The sequence below is a fragment of the Botryllus schlosseri genome, chromosome 16 (genome assembly GCF_051294905.1).
Source record: "Botryllus schlosseri isolate E-star chromosome 16, Bs_hap1, whole genome shotgun sequence".
NCBI classification, from domain to species: domain Eukaryota; kingdom Metazoa; phylum Chordata; class Ascidiacea; order Stolidobranchia; family Styelidae; genus Botryllus; species Botryllus schlosseri.
Genome location: NC_137251.1, coordinates 7,467,201 through 7,484,483, shown reverse-complemented (window position 1 = coordinate 7,484,483; position 17,283 = coordinate 7,467,201). Strand labels below are relative to the sequence as shown.

The window sequence follows — 17,283 nt, the reverse complement described above, 5'->3', positions numbered from 1 at the left end:
GCGTTAGTTGCACTTCCGTAGCAACGCTGACAACTTTGACTACTTACGGCAACCCCTTGGGCAAACAGTATCACTCAGGGGAAGTAAAAATCATCGTTTTCTCCACCACTGCATCTTTGTACACCTAGCTAACCGGAGTTATGCGTTCAACAACTGACAAATGGAGTGGTGATCTCAATTGGCTTAACAGGGCTATTCTAGGGAGCCATTCAGATATAAGTCCGAATTTGCAGCCAACTCATTTCAAGAAGTCGTTGGCAGGTGGCTCATTGCTAAATCAACTATGATTTCAACTGATTAGAACACGCATTCGTACCGCCCATTCCAGACTCGTGAAAAACTGTGTTTGGCCGCCGTAACATAAGTCATGTTGCTACTTCTTTGCTATAAGCCACTGATATATACCCACAGTTCTATACCTATCAGGTGGATTTATTTTCCGCAATCCAGTTGGTGAGCAAGATTAGGAATCCCTACTCAATGTTTTACCTGTCACCATCTTACCTTGAGTATTCATGCCCGCAGATAAAAGCATAGAATTCCAATATTGTCTAATGAATAACGACTCTCTTATCCTCACTATATCGCTAACACACAAATTATCGCCAAACAGCCAACTTTTCCTTTCATTCTCGGAAAATCTCGGGCAAACGACAATCGCATAACAGTTAAAAAGTAAGGTTACGAAGAATGAACGAGACATGATACAAAACAAGGTGTGAAATTCACAAGTCGAGTCACTAAAAATTATTCCCATTAGTGAGAAATATGATTGTTAGAAGGCAGGAAATGATCAAGCTTTAGGTATTGATAGGGAGATTTCTGAAATCTCACATCAACTTGACCGAAATTTCCAGGTAACACCAGGCATCACCAATCTGTAATCATTCTCAGTTGAATGAAACGATATTGATTGGCCTGGAACTTTCAAGTGATGAAATCAACTCCTCACAACCGCAAACCATCCACTTGCTTAGCAAGAACGTCAGCTTCGGATGTCGATTCACCGACAGCGCTATCTTCTTCTTCAAGTACCATTTGCGCAGCATGTTCCAGTTCACACAACTCCAAATCCAAATCACTCTTCTCACACTTGAAGTCCTTAACAGACTTTGCAAGAGATGCCAGACTCTGATCACTGGCTTTCTGTATCCATATGCAATAATCCTTAACATACAAATCATTTAATATATAATACGGCCGATCGCTCTTGGCGAACAAAGTGTGAACTTCCAAAAGGCACTTTAAAATATACTTTCTTCCTTTTGATAGTATATGTGCCACATCGTTTTTACAAGTACGGGCAAGCTTCCAATTGCGGTAGAAAGGGAATGTTAAGGCACGCCGACATGATGATATAATCGTATTTGGTAACGTATCACACTGAACGCACCATGACATCACAGCAGAAATAGTTCTTATATCCCAGGCTGATTCAACGCTATATTCGCCTTCCGTGCATCTCCAGTTATAGGCATAGCTGAAGAGAATATCCACTAAACCGAGGTAAACACTTTGCAATTGGGTTTTATCTAATAGGTATTCCCGGTTTGGAAAGTTTTTCAGGACTAACTTTTCATCTTCTGTGAAGTCATCCTTGGCTTTGTTGGCTCTGTATGGCGGTTGAATACTGATGATCCTGGTAACGTCTTCATTTTCAAAATAATCCGCTAAATAATGTTCCGGATCGAACTGCTCACCCTCGAAACTCTTCTTTGCCTGCAATCTGCTACTAAACGTTGAATTTTCCAAGTCTTTCACCTGAATCACGCTCTGTAAGTCTTGTTGCAATTGTCTGAATGAGTCTTTTTTCAAATTACCGAATCCATAACCATCTCCGAGGCTTATGACGTTGTTCGGCTCCTGATTGACGGATATAGGAAACTGCCAATCGAAATCACCGTCTTCCTGTGCTTCGTTTGAATCGCTGCTGATCACTTCTATTTTAGGCTGCGTTATATTTTTCTCTCCAGATGTGGCAAGAAGTTTTGTAAGCATTTCCAGATCTTCGAAATGAGTGCCGGGGAATTCCTTAGCGATCTTCACCTTGTAACTGCCTTCGTCCGCATTATAAACAGTACTTGCGCGTTCGTCTTCGACCAGAGTGCCAGGCAGACGAAGCCTGAGGAAATAGGGCTTGGCGTAAAACTTGAAATCAAAGCCATCGACGAATACGTCGGTTTCTGAAACCTTGGAGTATGGTGCTTTGATGATAATGTACAGGTACTGATCATCTTGCTCTAACTCAAATGCTGGTGTAATCATGATTGAATTCTCGTTTAGATCTAAATTCGACGGAAGTAAAAAAGAGGATGATAAAATTGAGAGATCACGAGATACAATAGTTTGGAATCAATGAAATAAACATATATCCAAGGTAGAATCTCGAGATGCGTTAGTAAAGAGCATATACTTAATACACGATACGTCACATCAACACACGCAATATAACACAGTCTACTTTTTGATGGCAAAGCTGTGTTTGCGCCAGATAATGCATCGACACCCATTTACATGTAAAGCTGCGCTAGGACTGCTATTGCCAGCTCTTGGGATGCCTTCGCGAGATAGTAGCACTATCTCCCGTTGGGTCGTGCCATCACTATCCCCGTTCAAATACTGACATCGCTTTCCTTATCGTTGTCCTGTTCGTTATCATAGAATTCGTTATCAGCCTCTATCCGCGCTTCCTGCTCCAGTAATGGATCTCTCACATCCAAATTCTCATTCCCTTCGTAGTTTTCGAAGGTCAATAAATCTGGCGGCACGTCATGCATCTGAACGCTCGGCGCGTGGGCGATCATTTTCAGGTTTTCTAAGACCGTCGCGCTCAGCGTGTCCAAGTATTGCTTTGTATTTTGATTTTCCACCCTCTGGCTCGTATCAGGTCGCAGCACATAATCCGGACCAAAGAATTCCAAGTACTCGCTGTACGGCAGCTCGTCGCTAATCTCCTGCCCAGTTATAATAGCAGTTTCGTAAGTCCAACACCGCGCCACGTTTCTTACGGTGTAACCTCCACCGCCCAGAAACATTAAAGGAACGCCGAATTCTCTCATAAATTTCACACTCTCGCCGTGCCCGTCGATAGTCAAATTGAAACAACCAAGTCTATCGCATCCGAGCGAATCAGCACCGCATTGCATCACAACGCAAGTCGGCCGGTACGTCTCCATTATGTTCTGCATAATGGGTCTGAACAGTTGATGGTACGTTTGGTCATTAATGCCGTCTTTCAAAGGTACGTTTACCGAATAGTATTTACCGCTCTCGGCACCGAATTCGTACATATCACCAGTGCCAGGGAAGAAATAATTGCCGTACTTGTGGAACGAGACAGTCATTACTCTGTCGGTAAGATAAAACGCTTCCTGCACGCCGTCACCATGGTGGACGTCGATGTCTAAATAGAGTACTCTTGGATGGTACTTCAGCAGCTCCAAGATCGCAATGACAATATCATTGACGTAACAAAATCCGGAAGCCTCGTACTTTTTAGCATGGTGCAGACCCCCAGACCAATTGATGGCGATATCACATTTTTTGTTGTTAAGCATAGTCGCTGCTTGAAGGGACGCCCCGGTGTACATGGAGCAAAAATCGTAAAGACCGGGAAACACCGGGCAATCGTCACCGACGTTGAACATCTGCAGATTCTTCGTGAAGCCTTGAAGGTTCATGGGCGTCACTCGTTGCAAAAAGCTGATGTAGTCCTCGGCGTGAAACCGGCACATGTCGTGTTTCGAAGCTCGGTAGGGTTTGTACATTTGCATTTTATTTTGAAGTCCGTAGTTCAAAACCAGGCTGTGCGTTAACGCCAGTCGGTGGGGTTTCATTGGGTGCCCTGGGCCGTAGTGGAAGTGGGAAACATCCATATCGTAGAAGTAAGACACTTTTCTATCCTTACCCTCTGTAGACATGTTCACCATTAACCTCTACCACTGAAACTTGAAAAAAAATTGGCGTCACATTCAGGGCTGAACAAAATAGAGACATAAATTTACTCGAAATTTGCAAGTGGAAAGCATCGATAGAGGAATCATACCAATCTGGCAATGTAGAAACATAGCAACAACAAACCCTTTCTATGATAAATTGATGGCGATTCCATCATGATAGTCTATTGTGATTCGTGACATCATACACATATTTGAGAGTAGGGAACGAGCTTGACATTTTATATAATGCCAATTGCCATTCTATGAACAATCAATTTGTGAAGTTGAATGAGGTACAAGATAGATAAGAATATCGCTGTTATTACACAAATGCTACAAGACTCACACGCACAAGTCACAATAATGAGCCCGCTCACAAAGTCATGAAGACCTTCTACTATGTTGTATGCGGTATCAGCAGTTCGATGTCTTGATAGGATAGTACGTAGGGTTACCAAACGCCCTCTCTTGAAAGTGTCCCTGGAAGACGCCCAAATGGCGTTTTTTTGAAGAATTTGACTTTAAAAAATTTTGGTTAAATGTATGTGAAAATTGGACCGAGATATAGGACTTGAGCACTCAAGTAACGGTGAGCCAGAAAGACCAAGTCAACCAACTACAAACTCTGAATAAATTTACCAATGTTTCCGGATTTTACTCCTGGATTATGAGTCTGAAAATTTTGAAAAAGTGTCCTCTTTTCAGATTCCCAAAATATGGTAACCCCAGTAGTACGTAATTACTATCCTAGCAGGATGTTATGTAATTAGGGTTATAATGATGGTTAGATTAATCATTCCACTATTACGACATGCTATAATGTCCCATCAATGAGATATCTCTTGTTCATGGTTGATCACCTCTACACACAGACTTCAAGGGGCATACAGTGGGTTAGCGATCCTATCACATTATATGGACAATCTCAAAATAATTCATCTCACCTACAATTAAAGAAAGATTAATATTTACAGTTATAATGAACACAGAGATTTAAGCCAGTAACACAGGGTTATCTAGAGCATTTTTATGGCGAAAATCCCAACTCCTACCGGTACGAAAATAAGAAAGAGCCGAAAATTAGTAATTCAATTGAATTCGAACCCAAAGAGGTCAATTTGTAACATTGCCACATAGTATCAAACAAAGCGCGATTCATATGGATACAATAAATAACCCTATGCAATTCATCATACATTGCTGTCACCACTGCCTATCATAACTATACCAAATAGAAGAAAAAACATACAGATTGTGCATAGAGAGTTAGTTGACCACAGTACAGATACACTCAAGATATATATAGAGAGCCATCGGCAGGCATCAAATACGACGAGCCTATCAGCACAATATCTATTAACGTCCAAACTCCAAGACCACCAAAACTGAACAATTTTCCCATCGCTTCTTTCCAATACCCGAGATAGAATCGGTCAGCACCAAACCCACCTAGAGTGATACTCAGTGCAAGCGCTGTGTACCATTTGTGACCCGAGGTCCAGTTGCAAGGCAACGCCTTGACAAATGTCCGTTTACCAAGACAAAACACATCATTCTTTGTAGTACATGTGGCATTGAACCGTTGAGGCGGCGACGCTATCACATGACAGTTAGTGTAGTTCAACTGACAGGTGTAATCTACATTCTCCGTCATTAAAAAGCAGTATGTACATTGAAATTTTCTCTCCACCACACGGTCACCAGAGCAGTCATACTCCTGTTTGACTGAACACTTGAACATTGCATTCGATCCATATTTGCATTCATTGGTAGTGTTGCAATCGTAGCACGGAGCAGGAAGATTATCACAATTTCCGGAGCACAATTCGTTATTTTGTGAAGAATTAGATTCTGCAGCAGTTGTAGTTACTAGCGGAGAGCTGGAAGTAGTTTTCATCGGCAACGACGTGATATTTTCATTGGAAAGTTGACGTGCCATCGTTGTCATTGTGAGTGGATTGGTCACGTATGTGTACCCTGTGCCTGTTGTATATTCACTTTCAGCAATATCCAACGCCACCACAGCAAAAGTAATGATCGTAAAAATTTCGAAGTAATCCCACATTTCTGAAAGCGTCTTCTGAATAAAAAATATTTGCTGCAGTAAGCATGTAAATTGTACAATGCTGCATTATACTGTAATGCTGCAAGATATATAGCCGGGCGATATATCATTCAGTTTGACTGTTTGATCAATACATAGCAAAAGCAAAATTGGTGCAGTCTGTTTGACACAAAGGGCAAAGCCAAAGCATCACAGTTTTGTTGACAGAAAACTATTATAAAATGCTGAAATGCTTCGAATTCAGTACTGGAGGTCATATCATTAACGTTGGCTACGTTAGAAATACAACATGTCAATTTATGGGACCCCATTTATCCATCTCCAAGTAAATCATCTCCGGTCGGCACACGATTATCACCCGATCACTTTGGTGCAGCTTTACCTCGAAATTATGATAACATATATGTTGCACACTGGAATACGGTACAGGTACGGGTATACCAAAGACTCGAAAATTGGTATCGGCAGCTATCCTGCTAGGCGCTCAGCAATCACGGATAGCATGGAGGAGAAAAAAAAACGGGGGTGCAGACTAGATGACCTCATGGGGCCGTGTCGCAACTCCGTCGTCAAAGCATAGCTACGCTGTAAATTGCTATGGTCAAAGCATCTCGATGGTGCAGGCGAAAAACAACATAATGTCTCTCTCTCTCTCTCTCGCACCGCGCATCTTCAAAGAATCAATGGCCGAGAAGTGGAAATAGACACTAAAATGCGGACTCAGCTGTCTCAGCGGAAAGAGTGAAGAGTGAAGAATTCTTATTCCTAAAGCACGGAAATAGCGGAAAGCGAAGCTTTCGGTCAGTGACATTTAGAGTATAGACATTACTGGGAACAGTTCGTCATCATCATTGGCTTATTAGCAATTTTTATCAGTTCAATACACCACAAAAATGCGATACAATGAAAAGATAGGAAGATGCCGAAGCGACTTGGAGTAGTCTATGGAAACAGACACTCACCTTGTCCTAGGTCAGGGGTAGGGTTGGGACCAATGTTCCCCCTAATTTTTCACGAGTCCGCACAAATACGCCAACTCACTGCGCAGGCCCTTGGACAACAGTGCGGAACCAGGCCCCCAATAGGGTAATAAACCTAACTTCGGCTTCGCCCCCCCCCAGGCTACACGCTTTTCACCGCTACTAATCATCATCTGTGTCTGGTCTTCGTTTAGGGAGGGTTACGACTAAATGCGCAAATCGGGAAAATTTTCTATAATTCATGATCAAATCGGTCAATATCATCGGGGATTGCATATATTGCTATCAATTTTAATCCAGTCTCTGCTCACGTAATCACATTTACAGGTAAAGCTGATCGAGTGAGATGTGTTGGAAAAGGTAGGACCCCTAAATATAATTAAACATCTTCGGGCGTACCCGTTAGTATAATGAATTCCTTACATCATGCTATTTCGTGACCTGCTATCCATGCTATACCAAAAGATATTGAAATCTGGACATAAGTCACTTTGATTCCACTGCGACGATATGGTGATGTACTATGGATTACTAGAAGACATGTGGCGAGATAGCGCAGTGGTATAATCCGCGGCTGCAACACCAATGGGTGCAGGTACGAGTCCGACCGAGGTCGACTTCCGAATTCCGATGCCTAAGTGTTGGAGGTTTACCTAGGTTCCTCCTCGCCACCTCATCCGCGTCAGCGGCGTCTTACAAAAGCCTAGAGGTCGGCCGTGCTATAAGTCGGCAGTTACGGAAATAAGAAGAATATCGGCCTGGTGTAAATGACCATAGTAGTCGACAAACACCATGAATACCCAAAAAGAAACAAAGAAACTAGAAGACATACACGCACGAGAACGCACTTGAAATCAATACATGCGATCGATGTAGGCCTATCGCGTTAAAACATTGATGTGACGTCTTAATACCGGCAATGCACTCATTACTATCAAGACATACAGTCAGATATAATGATACGAATATTCAAGTCTGATTGAAGCAAGAACAAGATCAGCGTATGACCTTATCGACAGAAGATACCCGTTCAAACGAATCGAATAAAATCACAAATTTGTGCTGCTGAGAAGCTGATCTAATGCAACGCACTACAGTGCATATAGTTGCTGCATTTCCCGATCAACGTTTGCAAAGATATAGATTTTTCAACAATATATTGGTGCTTGTACTTGCATATTCTGCATATTATCCTAAATCACCATACGTGATCAGATTCACCTGATGGAAGTGATGACTTCGAAAATTTGCGGCATGTAATTGTACAGTAAATCTTACACAATATTCATGCCACGCGGAGAAGACTATTCGTTAGTTTCTCGTAGTTAACTTCGAGCTAGCCCATTGTTATTTATAACTTTGTTAAACCATGGTATTTCGCCATTCCCACAAAGGATTGCGCTATTTATGTGATATCAGTATCACTCACGCGTACGATACCATAGTAAAAGAAAAATATCTTTCGTGAGTCGCACACGATTGCACATTCTCATTGCTTCGCGGAGCGCAATATTTGCCTTTGCGGGCCGCACTTGTAGGCCTACCTCGGTTTCAGACTACAGCGATAGCACTATTTACCCCTGGCAATGTTCCCTCTCATTTTTTCTCGAGTCTGAGCGCCTGCGCGGTGCCTTGGACAAGAGTGCGTAACGATTAAAAAAAGTCATCACTTCGGATATTTTGTGCGCAACCTAGATTTTCTGTGCGCAGAGACCGTTTCAGCACTGCGCATTTGCGCACGTGCGCAGCTTAGAGGGAACATTGGTTGGGACTTCGGGATCAAATTTCAAATCCCGGGATCGGGATTTCCCGGGATTTTCGCTCCTCAATCCCGGGATTTCCCGGGATTGGCAAAGTAGCAAAATGCACATACAAGCTACACAGACAACATTTATTCCTTGCAATATTGACGCAAAAACATGCTCCCGTGAATACGAATGAAACGCAGCGATCGAAAGCCACCCGGATAACGAGCGTTTAAATTCATGTACCGCCTGCTTCGTGTATAAGAGTTGATTTGTCCAAGGTGATCGAAAAATGTCCATCAATCCGTTACATTGCCATAAGCTCTTCTTTCACACACTTGCGGATTTCTTTTGTGCTCGATCACGAAGTCCCGAATCCGTTTGTGACATCTTGGCAAGTTATAGCCGTCAGCCTTGAAGGCCCGACGAATTTGCTCACTTTGGAGCAATTTGTTTAAATGCTAGCCCGTCCACAGCAGTTAACTGGCTAGGAAGTTCATCGAACCGAGAATTATGCGATTTATAAAAGGAATGATATTTTTTTGACTTGCCCGATTGAGTCATGCGGTTGATTTAATTACTATCATGTGTACGGACCTTGAATGCGTTACCAGTCCCTTTGTGCTATACCAGTGGTTCCCAACCTTTTTCGTCTTATCGCCCCCTTATCAACCTCGACACACATTTTCGTCCCTCATACCCTATCGCCCCATATTTACGGATCCGAAGAAGGGGGCATATAAAAGGGAAAGTCATTCACCTAATCACTTTGATCGCCAAAGAATTGAGTCAATAAAAAGGTAACTTTTCCGAGTAGAGTAGGTGCTTCAAAAACCGGTTTCCGCCGTTAAGTTGACCATTTTTTAGTCAACTTTGGCGTCGTATGCAGAATAAGCCACTGCTACGATCCGTAGACTACGACGGAAATGATCGTGCAGTTCATTTTATGCCATAGTTGGTTTTATTATCATATAATTGGGAATTGTTCCAGACAATCAGCCGAGTTTGTAACACTGCTTTATTACCAAAATAAGAGACATGACGCTACAAAGCCTTGGTAGATGCTGTTTACAAATCCCGGGATTTCATTGCGATTAATCCCGGGATCGGGATTTCCCGGGGTCCCAACGCTAGTCAGGGGTGTCAAATTCAAGTTGCGTCGCGAGCCGGATTCAAACCTTGAAATCGCTCGCGGGCCGGACCAATCAAATTATTTCAAAATGTTACCTTAAAATCCATGCCTTTGCCCGTGTTGCAAACAATGGAATTGGCACAATGTCGATGATTAGTCGGTTGAGTACAGTTATATAAAGTGCTAAAACAATGACTTTAACGACGATATACGTTAGCATACTGCTATGATTTCTTTTTTTTTTTAGTCGTAATCTGGCAATGAGTCTGTGTATGTGTTGTGAGGAATACACGAGAGTCATTGTATAAACGCAGGCGTTCAAATTTAGTTCAATAATATTATTTTATCGCGATTCAGATTGTCAGGATGTCAAGGAGCTGTTAAGTCATATGCGAAGATGAAATGCGATCACAGATATTTAAAATTATTTTTGTGTAGCAATTATGTTATCCATGTCGCCAACAAATACCAGTTTTTAACTGGCGTTTACACTTTTGTGAATAACTACGTTCTGGTTCATTTTTCTACAAAACTCCGAGCTTAGTTTGCACTTTTTTCCCATACCGAATGGGTGTCAATGTCAGCAACTTGTCGCTGATAGTGATTACAGTGAAACCACAACGCACCAGTGTTGGGATCAAGTCATTACCTTCGAGTCACGAGTCATGTCGAGTCATTGCAGATTTTGACTCGAGTCAAGTCAAGTCACTCGATTTTCAAAGGTGACTCGATTCAAGTCAAGTCACCCGATTTTTGGAGGTGACTCGAGTCAAGTCGAGTCAAGTCAAGTCAAGTCACGAGTCAAGTCACTAGTCGAGTCAAGTTGAAATTTCAAAGTACGATACATGATTCAAGGTCATTGCATTTTGCCAACTGTCTTAAATACAGATGTAGTCCCCATTTATTCTGAATCGAGGAACGAATATAAAGAGTTGATTGTTCACGCAAGAAGGTGCGCTATCGCTCATGCATACGTAGAACTGTCAAACTACGCAAGTATAGCGGTATAGCCTCATTCTATAACAGGGGTGGGAAAACTGCGACTCGCGAGCCGCATGCTGGTATTTGAGTCTTTGAAATTGCGACTGTACAATGAGTGTGCAATGTGCATTCGGTGATATTGAACGTAAGCCACAATAATCAGAAAGCTAGAGTTGAAACGTCATTACGAAACCAAATACCAAAACCTTAATAGCCAAGATTTACCCAAAATAGACATATTTACGAAGTAATAAGATTACCGAGGTCCGCGCTGTTGAGAGAGAGAGAGAGAGATATGATATTCTTTCTCGCCTGCACCATCGAGATGCTTTGGCGACGGAGTTGCGATACGGTCCCATGAGGTCATCTAGTCTGCGCCCCCGTTTTTTTCCCTCCTCCATGCTATCCGTGATTGCTGAGCGCCTAGCAGGATAGCTGCGGATACCATTTTTCGAGTCTTTGGTATGACCCGGCCGGGGATCGAACCCACGACCTACCGCTCGAGAAGCCGGACGCATTACCATTACACTATCTCGCTCGATGACATCATGTCAATCCGATTTCAAACACCCTGCAGCCTACGTGGAGACGCATCGTCTTTAGGGCTGGGCAAAATCGAGTACCTGAGTGATTCGATTCTGAATCACGTAATATGCTTCGAGTCGAGTCGAGTATTCGAGTGTCACTCATTATGACGTCATAACAGAATGCAATACGCCAAAGTTCAAATATGTATGTACCGTTTATGCCACCACAAAGCATATAATGCCTGTTATCCTTCTCATAAATGATACTTGAGTATTTTTCGACCACACCGATATCATTCCACTTGGTGACAATGTTGTGGCATAATCATGACTTCGAAAATGTGCTACGTCCAGTAACCTTCGTAGCTTTGTAGGATATGTTTCGTATGCTACAATACCGCCAATCAAGGTTTCAAGGATTCAACAGTGGATGATGGTATCGAAACTATAATTTTAGTTGATAAACTAACTTTCAGTGGCGATAATCGTATAATTTCAGTACTCGAAAAAACCGTCTTTTGCCACTCGACTCGAATCATTAAAATTAATACTCGATTCAGATTCGAGTACTCGAATCATTGTGCCCACCCTAATCGTCTTATACCACACACTAATAAACTTCATTCGATACCCGACATTTACTTTCGACAAAATAAATTATTATATATAAATTTTTGTGTTGTGACTCTTTTAAGGCAACAATTTTTGATATACGGCTCGCGCGTGAGGCAGCTCTGCCCACCCCTGATCTATAATTATCAGCCAAAATATAGGATAGCATATGAAGCATCAGAAAATTCAATAAAATGATATGGAGCAATACCCTACCCACATATATATCCATGATATACAACTATAAACGTATGGACGATATTCGTTCGATTTAAAGCACGCAAGAGGGCTGATTGAGGTGAGCAAGTTTGCGACAACGTAAGCTAAGCTCAGATCACTGCGTTAACGATCAATTCATTAGTGATGTAACAATGGAGGCTCGGTAAAACTCGCAACCATTGAATGATCGGTTAACAATTCGAACTTATAAAAGATACGGCGATTTAGTCGACATCGATTACTTGTTGACTTGGAATTGACTCGTAAATTTTGCTTCGAGTCACGAGTCAATCTGCATTTTTGAAGCGTCGAGTCAAGTCAAGTCAAGTCATTTTTAGGAAGTGACTCGAGTCAAGTCAAGTCATACGAAAAAGGTGACTCGAGTCATGACTCGAGTCATCCCAACACTGCAACGCACCACTGTCGGATGGTAATAATGTGGCTTGTTCAGACACTGAACATTTTCTGTCTTGATGGATTATTTAATGAAAGTGTTTCGTACTAAAAATCTCGACATTTGTGAGAAATGTGCAGAATAATACAGCCATTTTCATAATCGCTTCGCGGCCGGATGAAATCGTCTGGCGGGCCGGATGCAGCCCGCGGGCAGTATGTTTGACACCCCTGGCCTAGGCGATGTAAAGAGGAGGCATGCACACTGAATGAAAAGTGAAGAAGATAGTATAGAAAAAAGAAAGCGACAAGAAATGGGACGGGATGTCATGGAAAGCGAGATCGATAGGTCAGTCGTGGTCCGGTAATCTTGAGGATGGACTAGTATTTATTTAGTAGTAAATTGCTTGTATTTTGACTTGAATGTGGACAATACATGCTCGTCGACTGTCGGATGGTCGGCGGGATACCTGGCCCGGCATATTTGATAGAGCGATGATCTTTTCGGTCGATGTTTGGACGACGTGGACGCGCGTGTGTTGTACTTGTGCGCTTTTGATTCTGAGGTAAAGAAGTCATTGAAATATTCGGGGCTACGACCGCAGTGGAACTGATACATAGCCTACTTGGCGATTTCTAGTTTCCTAATATCTTCTATGTTTAGGGCACCGAATCTCTTCAGCAGCGACTTGTTGGATGGGCAACCAGGCCCCTTTGGGGCCCTAGCTATGATACGGAGTAGGCTACTTAATGTTGTAGTTTTTGCAGTGGCTCGAGTGCCGTTTTACTGGCAGCCCCCAATAGAGGATGCCATATTGTAACTTCGATTGGATTAAGGATTTCAAGAGTATCAGAAGAACCCAGGCTGGCATGAAGCGTCTAAGGCTGTATAACAGGCCGCACTTCGGTGAAAATTTAGTATCAGGGACTGAATATAACTCTTCCGGGACATGTCCGAGTCCAGTAAACCCCGAGATATTTGGCATTATCTGTGTTGGAAACGGGCTGACCAGCGATATGAACGGTTAGGTTATATTTTGAATTTACTGTCAGCAATTGGGATTTCGAGGCGTTTATGCAAATGTTATTTTGGACCGTCCACTCATGCACTTTGGTTGAGTTGAGTAGAAGTAGAGGCAGTTGAAAATAAAAATCACTTGAGTAGGTTGTCCAAGTATAGGCAACACCAAGTGTGGAACAGTATCTCGCCGGCTATGCGACAGTCGACGAGCATGTCAACATTCAAATCATCATCAACATCATCATATATTTTTATCAAATCAATACACCACACGATTGCGATATAATGAAAACATAGGAGGGGGCCGAAACGACTTGGAGTAGTCTTTTAATCAGACACTCACCTTGGCCTAATTTTTCTGTCAACCCCATGAAATAGTCGAGTTGTCTTCAAAGACGATGCAAAACAAATTTGACTCAATTCCACCTAGTAGAAGCTGAGTTATTTGAGTTTTTCATTGATAATTCTTGATTGGTTGATAATCCGAGAATTATCAACGCAGAACTCAAACTTATTTTTGAACAGCCCTAGTGTTCATGTCTCCTCTTTACTTGGCCTAGCCCTAGGCCAAGGTGGGTGTCTGATTTAAAGACTAATCGCCAAGTCGTTTCGGCACCTTCACATCTTTTTCGCAATCTTTTGTTGTATTGATTGGACAAAAAAATTAATAATGAACGAGTCAATACTAGTCTGCCCTGAAGATTACCGGACCACAATCTGACATATCGACCTCTCCTAACGGCACCTGTAGCATTTATTTTTGTCGCTTTACTTTTATGTTATCCTTCTTTTATCCAGTGTGCATGCCTCTTATTTATACTTGCCGTAGGCCAAGGTTGGTGCCTGATTAAAAGACTACTCCAAGTCGATTCGTCACTCACCTGTCATTTCATTATATCGCAATCGTGCGGTGTATTGATTAGATATGGGAGTATGGTTCCGTGAATTTCTAGTGTGTTTGGACTATGTTGCCACAAGGGCATCATGCCTGGGATATGTTTGACTGTGTTGTCACGCGGACATCGTGTCTGGGGTATGTTCGTACTATCGTCACACAGACATCGTGTCTGGGGTATGTTGGGACTGTGTTATCACTCGAACATCGTGTCTCGGGCATGTTCGGACCGTGTTGTCACTCTGACACCGTGTCTGGAATATGTTTGGACTATGTTGTCACACGTAGGCCTACACCATGACTGGGGTATGTTCGGACTGTATTGCCACTCCAGACATCATGTCCGGTGTGTTTTAACAGTGTTTGGCACCAGGACACTATGTTTGTGACATGTATCATATCTGTTCGGGCTGCCTTTTTACTAGGACATCGCGGGTGGGGTGTACTTGGAGTGTGTTGGTATAGGGGAGACCGGGGTCAATTGTAACAATTTTTATATTTTCTAACATTTCGCGTTTGTTTCGTGGAATTAATTTTCCAAAGTATGATATAAAGAAGCCAACAACTCTATAGTTGATATAAAATCAATAATGAAACTCAATCAACAATAAATCATGGAAAGCCTACTTTAGGCCGCGAAAAATGTCGCTCAACTGTTACAATCGCCTCGTATCCAGGGGCAATTGCACCACCAATGTGGGACGATTGTAACAGTATTTTATATAATTAAAAAGCGATAAAAATCAACAATGAAAACAGAAGCACGAATTGTAATATTGAATTAAACTAAAGAAAGAAAAGCTGTAACGCTTAAGCTACGCCCCATTGAGACAGGATCCGGATTCCGTTTTATTGAACCGGATCGGATCCTACCTAAAATATGGTTCGTCCATCGCTCTATACATGATCACCAGAGGTGGTCAAAGTAGTCAAGAAAGCTACTCAAGTAGAAGTAGAAGTAGCGACGAAAAAATCTACTCAAGTACAAGTAGAAGTACTTCTTTCATGAGCAACCAAAAACTACTTGAAGTAGAAGTAGAATTGACTGACTTTAAAAGTACTCAAGTAAGTAAGTAGTTGTGAAAACGATCCTGATTGGATGGATTATAAAAAGGTGCAAATTGAGCTATGTGATAGGTGACGAGCTTGATTCATATTGATGCATACCAGCAGGTATCCAATTTTCGATAGCATAAGCATTCGTCCACATCATGGGATGAAAATGATAGTATTGATAAGGAAATGCGATATACTAATCCTCTGTTTTCTCGAACAACACGTTTTGGAAAATAGCATGGTATAGCGCCATCTCCTATATTATAAGGCCCGTAGTTTAGTCGAAGAGCAATATGGAGAAGTTGTATAGGATACGGTGTAAACACTTTACGCGTTTAGTAAACGTTAATAAAAAATATGGTGGACCGTAAAAATGCCATATTGTGTAGCTTTATTTCCAGAAATTCAAGGCATTACTTGCTTTTATACTTCAACATGTATGTTATTCGGACAAAATAACTGATATTAATTATAACTCAAAGTATATGATACTGGGAATTGAAAGTGAAATATAAATACTACTTCTGAAAGCAGAATATTTATTTCATGATTTTAGTCCAGAAAGTTTCAAAGGTGGTATGCTAAAACAGCTCTAAAACTAAAAAAAAGTCAAAGTCCACTCTTCCAGATTAGGACACGTCATGGAAATATATGCTAGATTACGATATGACGAGAAAATGCTGGATTGCGAAACATCAGTTTCAAACGTTATGATGATAGCCATATATACTGTGATGAATTATTTCATATGGGTGAAGGGAAACAATGTGGTGTGAACGGAACCACGCCAACCCTCCAATTAAATTATATTCACCGATACTTTCGTGAAATCATACTGATCACTCGATCCATATCCACTGCGCGCGAAGCGCGACGAAAATTCTGTGCTTTACTAAACTTCTATGAAAATTAAATGTTGATACTCCATGAAAACAGCTCTGAAATTCCTCAGGCTATCTTCCTGATTGGAAGATTGAACTACTTCTACTTGACAAACTGAAAATAGCGAAAAGTAAGTAAGTAGATCACAAAATATTACGAAGTAGAAGTAGAAGTAGCGAAAATCAGATCTACTTGAGTAAGTAACAGAAGTAGAGGAAAACTACTTGAGTACTTCGAAAAAGTAGAAGTACTTCGTTACTGACCACCTCTGATGATCACACGCCGCATAACAACTCCTAGGCGTGGAAAACTTCACTCATTCGGAACAAAGGCCTCCACCCCGACCTCTATAGTGTCCGATGTCACAGTCGTCTGCGATGTTGATCTTTTTTCGTTGGTCATTTATAGAATCTATTTCTTGCTCTTTAACGTTTTTTTGTCGCCGTAAGAGCAGCGACACGGGGGACAATGAACCCAGGATAACCTCCGACGGCGGGACTTGAACCCGGGCCGCCTGCGCATAGACGGCGCCGTCGTTCACCACTACGCTATCTCCACGAAGGGAAATATAAACAGGCGGAAAACATTTTTAAAAAGCGTATATGTCGTTGGATTTTAGTAACATCGCTGCATATAATTTGTGAAGCATGTGTTGTTGATGAATTGTCAGCAGATGACAGGTCGACTCTCAAATTGCGGAATCCGATTCCATCCTGCTCCGTCTGGCTATTTCAAATTACGAGTTCGAAATATCCAGCTGGTACCTACCAGGGCTGTGGAGTATGGAGTCGGTTAATTTTACCACCGACTCCGACTTCGACTGCGACTCCAGACATT

The 17,283-nt window shown here is 41.9% G+C and overlaps 3 protein-coding genes across 3 annotated transcripts; all 3 read right to left on the bottom strand.

Annotated features, from left to right (window-relative positions):
• Positions 1 to 599: 599 nt before the first annotated feature.
• LOC145458318 (protein SHQ1 homolog) lies at positions 600 to 2,265 on the bottom strand. The gene has a single exon (XM_080336650.1). It carries the CDS (start codon positions 2,263 to 2,265, stop codon positions 949 to 951), a length of 1,317 nt encoding a protein of 438 aa, XP_080192776.1. The 3' UTR covers positions 600 to 948.
• A 19-nt stretch (positions 2,266 to 2,284) lies between these two features.
• Positions 2,285 to 3,929, bottom strand: LOC145458319 (histone deacetylase 3-like). Its single transcript, XM_080336652.1, has one exon. The coding sequence runs from the start codon at positions 3,927 to 3,929 to the stop codon at positions 2,613 to 2,615; it is 1,317 nt and encodes a 438-aa protein (XP_080192778.1). The 3' UTR covers positions 2,285 to 2,612.
• An 18-nt stretch (positions 3,930 to 3,947) lies between these two features.
• Positions 3,948 to 6,601, bottom strand: LOC145458320 (TM2 domain-containing protein 3-like). The gene has a single exon (XM_080336653.1). The coding sequence runs from the start codon at positions 6,001 to 6,003 to the stop codon at positions 5,230 to 5,232; it is 774 nt and encodes a 257-aa protein (XP_080192779.1). The 5' UTR covers positions 6,004 to 6,601; the 3' UTR covers positions 3,948 to 5,229.
• Between the last annotated feature and the right edge of the window lie 10,682 nt (positions 6,602 to 17,283).

Coding starts and splice junctions, on each gene's coding strand:
- LOC145458318 (XM_080336650.1), bottom strand. CDS start 2,265: ATGATTACACCAGCATTTGAGTTAGAGCAAGATGATCAGTACCTGTAC.
- LOC145458319 (XM_080336652.1), bottom strand. CDS start 3,929: ATGGTGAACATGTCTACAGAGGGTAAGGATAGAAAAGTGTCTTACTTC.
- LOC145458320 (XM_080336653.1), bottom strand. CDS start 6,003: ATGTGGGATTACTTCGAAATTTTTACGATCATTACTTTTGCTGTGGTG.